Source organism: Palaemon carinicauda, chromosome 33 (assembly GCF_036898095.1).
Source record: "Palaemon carinicauda isolate YSFRI2023 chromosome 33, ASM3689809v2, whole genome shotgun sequence".
Classification (NCBI taxonomy): Eukaryota; Metazoa; Arthropoda; class Malacostraca; order Decapoda; family Palaemonidae; genus Palaemon; species Palaemon carinicauda.
In genome coordinates, this window is record NC_090757.1 from 41,264,795 (window position 1) to 41,272,294 (window position 7,500).

The window sequence follows — 7,500 nt, forward strand, 5'->3', positions numbered from 1 at the left end:
AAGATTATATTAGATAATGTATAAATGTATTTTTTAATTATATATATATCTATATATATATATATATATATATATTTATATATATATTTATATATATATATATATATATATATATATATATATATATATATATATATATATATATACTATGGATAGATGTATTTAAATATTATTGCAAATAAATAATGAAGAGAATTCAATCATTTATCTCAAATACTTATAGATAAGAGCGAAATACATAGATTAAAAGATGAATGTGATGTCTAGGAAATCACCTTTATGAACAACCACTGCTCTGATTCCTTGTGATAATCATATCTTTATATTGCTTTCAGATTCAGCTGTTTGGTTACAATTCCCACTTATATGCCAACTTTACTCAAGCCCTAGATAAAGCATATGGAATTGTTGGTATTTCTCTACTACTACAGGTAAGTTTCATACAAAAAAGTATACCTATTTACCTTAAATATTGAATAATAATCCTGACAACGAAAAGGAATATCATTTATTGCTGCCATACAGAAAGAGGGTCAGTTATTCGAAAAGTAATAACAGATTACTGTTAGCGATTCATTCACTAAAATAAAAGAAAATAGAATTGAAAAGCAAATCATAAGTCTCTCTCTCTCTCTCTCTCTCTCTCTCTCTCTCTCTCTCTCTCTCTCTCTCTCTCTCTCTCAACAAATATATACCAATTACTTAGACCTAGCGGAAATTTATCTAAAATTTTTTGGTAATGCTTGAGACAACTGACCATCACATTTATGCAGGTTCATACCTTAACAAAATTATGTAAACAAGTGAGCACGACCAAATGTACACACACATGCATACATACACGCACACACTTATACAGATATGTATATTCGTATGTATGTATGTATGTATGTATGTATGTATATATATGTGTGTATAATATATATATATATATAAATATATATATATATATATGTGTGTGTGTGTATATAATACATATATGTATATATAACATATGTATATATATATGTGTATATATAACACATGTATATATATATATATATATATATATATATATATACATAGTATGTGTGTGTATATATGCCCTAAATACTTTTTCCCTTTACATTTAATATCTAATATCATAAGCACTTGATCTGCAAATTCTCATACTTGTCTAAACACACAAACTTCTTCCACTACTGATATTTTCCCCGTCTGGCTCAATTTCTCAGTCACAATTTCGTCATTTAACTTTTATCTTATTCTAAATTAAGGTATGCCTATACAATTCTTATAGTTTTCACCTTGATCATATAACAAATAAAAGAGGAACATTTAAACCTTTTGCCCATTCCTTCAGTAACTTTCCCTCCTGCAGATATACCTTATATACACTGGTCAACCAGTTAATCTCACTCCAGAGACTCATTATTCATGCTTGCATGCATTATTAATCTTACAGTAACATTTACTTACTAGCATCATTCGACTCCCTGAGTTTTATTTTCCCCTTTAAAGTCAAAATGTTCACTATTGACCCAAAATTGCACTATCATCAGACACCATTACTCAATCAATTTACTAATTTACTTCTCATTTCTTATACTTCTTTGTAGGAAATCAAAATCCCACCAGATACTTGCTTTCCTTCTCCCCTCTAACTCTACTGAGGTCAGGATACCAGAAAACCTCAAATCAATCAATCAATCACTCAATCAATCAATCTACTAAATACATTTTTTCTTCTCTCACCTTTTTCATCAATTTCCTTCAAATGTAGATCTTCCTTTTATAACTGAACGTCATCAATATAGCTCTCCTTAACAAAACTTCGTACTTCTATCCTTAATTTTTATTCCCCTTTAGCCAACTGATGACACTAAACACAAACTCTGCCAAAAATTTCCACACACTTTATCAATCTCTTCTTATATTCCTTCATTTTCTGAACGTTTAACTCTCGCCTATTTCCTCTGTATATGTTCTTCACAATTTTTTCTTATCAAGTGCACTTTGTTAATTACCCTTACAGTTATCAGAGTTTTATTGCGAACATTTTTCCATCGTTAGCTCCCCTCTACCCAAACTTTCGCTTCAGCCAAATAATGATCAGATTCATTCAGCAGCTCCTTTCCTCAACCCCAAGTCCATTAACGTTGTTCCATTTACTGCGGACTAATCCATAATTCAACAAACCATTTTTTATGCTATAAGTAAACCCACTTCCAAACACAATCCCACTTGACAATCTTTCTCATTTAGTCCAGGATGTCAGCAATTGTCCACAGAATAATAATTTTATTAATAAACTAAGGTTGCATAAAAATCGCATATCCACCCCCCCACACGCATTTATATATATATATATATATATATATATATATATATATATATATATATATATATATGCATATATATACATATGTATATATACATACATATATATATATATATATATACATATATACATATATATACACATATCCATACTCATTTAGTCCAGGATGTCAGCAATTGTCCACAGAATAATAATTTCATTAATAAACTAAGGTTGCATAAAAATCGCATATCCACCCCCCCCACACGCATTTATATATATATATATATATATATATATATATATATATATATATATATATATATATATATATATATATATATATGCATATATATACATATGTATATATACATACATATATATATATATATACATATATACATATATATACACATATCCATACTGTATATATATATATATATATATATATATATATATATATATATATATATATATATATGTATATATATATATATATATATATATATATATGTATATAGATATATATATAAATATCGATCTATACATCCATCTATCCGTATATATGTATACATATACATATATATCGATATATATATATGTATATGCATGTGTATGTATGCGTATATATGTGTATGTATATATATGCGAATATATGTATATGTATGTATATATATATGTATATATATATAATCATATATATATATATATATATATATACACATATATGTATATATATATTTATATATATATATACATATATATATATATACATGTGCATACATATATATGCATATAAATACATATGCATATATATATATATATATATATATATATATATATATATATATATCTATATATATTTATATATATGTATATATACATATATATCGATATATATATACATATATATATATGTAATGTGTATATGTATACATATATGTGTATGTATATATATGCAAATATAGGTATATGTATGTATATATATGAATATATATCATATTTGTGTATATATATGTATATATACACATGTATATATATTTATATATATACATACATACATGTGTATACATAATATATATGCATATACACATCTATGCATATATATACACATATATGCATACATATATATACATATATATACACATATATACATATGCATATACACATGCATATACACATATACATACACATACACATTTACACACATACATTTATATATATATATATATATATATATATATATATATATATATATATGTATTTATATATATATATATATATATATTATATATATATATATATATATATATATATATATATATATATATATATATATACACACATGAGAAGTAATAAATAATCAATGTAAAATATCTTTACATTAAGACACTACCGCTAGAGAGTTATGGGGCCCTTTGACTGGCCAGACAGTATTACATTGGATCCTTTTTTCTGGTTACGGTTCTTTCCCTTTGCCTACACATACACCGAATAGTCTGGCCTATTCTTTACAGATTCTCTTCTGTCCTCATACACCTGACAACACGAAGATTACCAACAATTCTTCTTCACCCAAGGGGTTAACTACTGCGCTATAACTGTTCAGTGGCTACTTTCCTCTTGGTAAGAGTAGAAGAGACTCTATAGCTATGGTATGCAGCTCCTCTAGGAGAAAGCCACTCCAAAATCAAACCATTGTTCCCTAGTTTTGGGTAGTGCCATAGCCTCTTGCTTGAGGATACACTCGGGCACACTATTCTATCGAATTTCTCTTCCTCTTGTTTTGTTAAACTTTTTATAGTTATATAGGAAATATCTATTTTAATGTTACCGTTCTCAAAACATTTTATTTTTCGTTGTTTCCTTTCCTCACTCGGCTATTTTCCCTGTTGGGGCCCCTGGGCTTATAGCATCTTACATTTCCAACTAAGGTTGTAGCTTAGCAAATAATAACAATAATAATAATAATAATAATAATAATAATAAATAGATCTCAAGCTCCCCTAACCCAGAATAACCTATATAAAGATAATACCAAAAATTCTCTCTTTTAGTTTCATTCCTTTCCCTTCCTGCCCGAAAGACACTCACAATTAAAACCTTTTCTTTTGTAAATATAATCATGGTACTGAAAACTTATTGATTTGTAACCCGTCCTCGGTTTAAAATCAGCGCTCAAGCCCCCTCTTTATCCAACCTAGGCGATGGCTGCTGATGACTCAGTAGATAGATCTATAGGTTCCCCCAAACCCCACATCCTCAACTCACAAGGATGGTGAGGTTGCGGCGACCATAGGAACTTAACGAGTTTGAGCGGGACTGGAACCCCAATCTGGTAATCACCACGCAAGAGCGCTATTATCAGGCCTCCACAACCATACTATACAACAATTGCTACAACATCCATTGTTCTTTACCATTCAGTTAACCCATATAATCCGCGGTCTTGCACCTCCGTGTGACCTATCATTAAAAGTTTGAACCTTCTCTCCCTAAACTGATCAATTATAAAGTTTCTTGAGCATTACGCGCAATTTTCTCTTTCAAGAAAGATCAGTGTTATATACCTGATGTAAATTCCCCGGATCTTTGCTAATCATTGTTGCAGGAAATGTAAATTTCATGAAGTGCAGACACAAAATGCTATCATTCCTACCACCGAAAGTTGGAGTTACGTGACACTTGTTCCGAAAGACTCCCAGTATAAGAGAAAAATCTTGATTGCACTTGCCGTAAAGAGCAGATAATGTCAGGGAGGGGGATTTTAAATTCTCTGGGCGTTTTAATTCTAGAAAGGTCGTTCAACTAAGAACAGCCTGTCGTCCATCTTTTTTGTTCATTCTCTAAGGCTAATTTTAGCCTCCTTTAAAGTCTAAAGTTTTCCAGATCATGCCAAAGAACTAAATTTTACAAATCAGGCTTTCCAATTTATAAGAATTTATCTTTAAATAACTGTGGATACGTTGCCAGACTAAGCCATATATAATTTTCTCAGGTTATTTCGGAAAGCATTTTTATTTTGGATGAATCAAAGTAGGTAAAAATAATATATACGCATGGTGATATGCCATACTATTTACGTTCGTATACATTCATCGCATAGGGATATTACTGCAATGTATATTGAATTCAGCCGAAAAATCAAATAGGGAATAGTGTTTTTCTTTTATTTTACCTTCTTATGCTTCCTTGTAAGTATCATATTCTGAGGTTTCTAGATTAAATCTTACATCCAGTCTACGGCAATTCAATTCCAAAGACGTTAATATGACAGCTTCCCTTGAATGTCATTTCTTACCATTTATAAAATAAAGTTACATCCTAAATAATCTCGAGTTATAAAATAGAACTCTTTCGAGAGTATGAATTTTTTTTATCCTTTCAAAACATACTTATCAGTTAGTGTGTGTGTGTATGAAGATCCTGTTAATGCACGTAAAAGACAAAATAAAAATCACGGCATCAGTCTCAATTCTAGCCACTACGTTGCTTTCAAAATTATTATATACTAATTTTATTGGAGGATTCTATTAACAGACATTCCAGAATATGCAGAATGTATTTTTGGTTATATATTAAAAGGAAAATATTAGACAGGCGTGCATGTGTATGCGGAATTTTACTTTCCTCTTGTATTTTTGCCTTCAGAAAATGTACGGGACTGAAAAAGGGATCTTTCAATGTTCTGTAAATATATCATACCAACAGGATCTACCAAATCAAACTGAATATCTGTAGAATAGAAAACAACAACTTAATTTATTTCTTTGTTTTGATAAAATCGAAATGAAGTTGATACATGATTTATATATGATATTTACGATTTAATTGACATACTTTTCTCTTCATCTACTTGCAGATCGGTGAGCGATCCAACCAGGCCCTTGGCCATATTACCGAAGGAGTTGAAAACATTGTATACGTTGGTAAGTTTCACTCATCCTCACACACATTCAAATAATTAGACCCGCATTGACTTTAAACATTTATGAATTTGCAGTGATATGCATTGTGTGTCAAGGTGTAAAATTATAAAAATTAACCCATCACCAGCTTTTATCAGTAGTGAAAAACAATTCGGTCACCTGTTTTCCTTTTAAATGAAATAACTATATATTAAAATGCAAAATAAACAGGTTATAGGACATATTTCTGAAATACCATCCTATTTTCATATATGTTTCACATTACTAAAGAAATTTGATCGGTAAGGATTAATTTTTCGCCACAGAACCCTGAAATCAATCAATCATTTAATTATCATTCTTTCAAGGTACCCTTAACCACAGAACCAAATAATTACCAAACAGTGTAATAAGATTGAAAATCGTTTCTAATGCCAGTGATATAATTTCATAAGTACTCAAAATTTTTCTTGATTTTGCCCAATTAGTGTTTCCATTTTACGTGTCCATTACTCTATCTACCACTGCCAGCTTTGATTAATTCCTATTATAATCATATGTTGTATCATTAACTTGGAATGTAAGTTCCACGCTCTTCTCATATAACATTTTCTTTTAAGTGAGCACTTTAGCGTATACTTTAGCGTATAATTAATTTCACTTATCTACCTTCCTTACAAAATACATGAGTATTTACTAATTACAGTTGAATGAAAATTCTCTCTCTCTCTCTCTCTCTCTCTCTCTCTCTCTCTCTCTCTCTCTCTCTCTCTCTCTCTCTCTCTCTCTCTCTCTCTCTTTCATAACAAAATCCCCCCAAAACATTTAAAGACAAAATTATAGCTGTACTAAAATAATTCATCTTTCCTATATGAAAACTCTTTTAATATCTCTAATATCAACATCATTCATCATCAGCCGTTGCTAGTCCACTGCAGGACATAGGCCTCCGATATTTCCTACCACTCCCTTGTGTTTATGGTCTATGCCAGTCAATACTGTTATTTTTCTCAGCTCATCAAATTCATTGTCTTTTCTTCCTTTCCCTGCTTCGTTTGCAAACCCTAGAAACCCATTCTGTTATTCTTCTTCTCTATCTATTATCTGTCATTCTCATTATACATCCTACCCAAATCCTTTTTTTTTTTGTGTTGCTAGAACATCAGTAATATAGGTAAAATCATCGCCTGGCAAATGGAAGACTACGGTATGATTATTAAATAAAAAGAAAAAACTAAGAAAAATGTAAAAAAAAAAAAAAAAAAAATGAAAATAAAAATAAGAAAAAATAAA

At 29.5% G+C, this 7,500-nt stretch overlaps 1 protein-coding gene across 3 annotated transcripts in view; it reads left to right on the forward strand.

Moving 5' to 3' along the window:
• Positions 1-7,500, forward strand: part of LOC137626309 (carbonic anhydrase-related protein 10-like) — a 306,847-nt gene that overhangs the window by 259,487 nt on the left and 39,860 nt on the right. For all 3 annotated transcript variants that reach the window (XR_011041001.1, XM_068357381.1, XM_068357382.1), the window contains exons 5-6: positions 336-431; positions 6,162-6,228. Coding sequence is in view for 2 of the 3 variants with exons in the window: in XM_068357381.1 (XP_068213482.1) it covers positions 336-431; positions 6,162-6,228 (163 nt within the window). In the remaining variant the exon portion in view is untranslated. The remainder of the gene's footprint in view (positions 1-335; positions 432-6,161; positions 6,229-7,500) is intronic.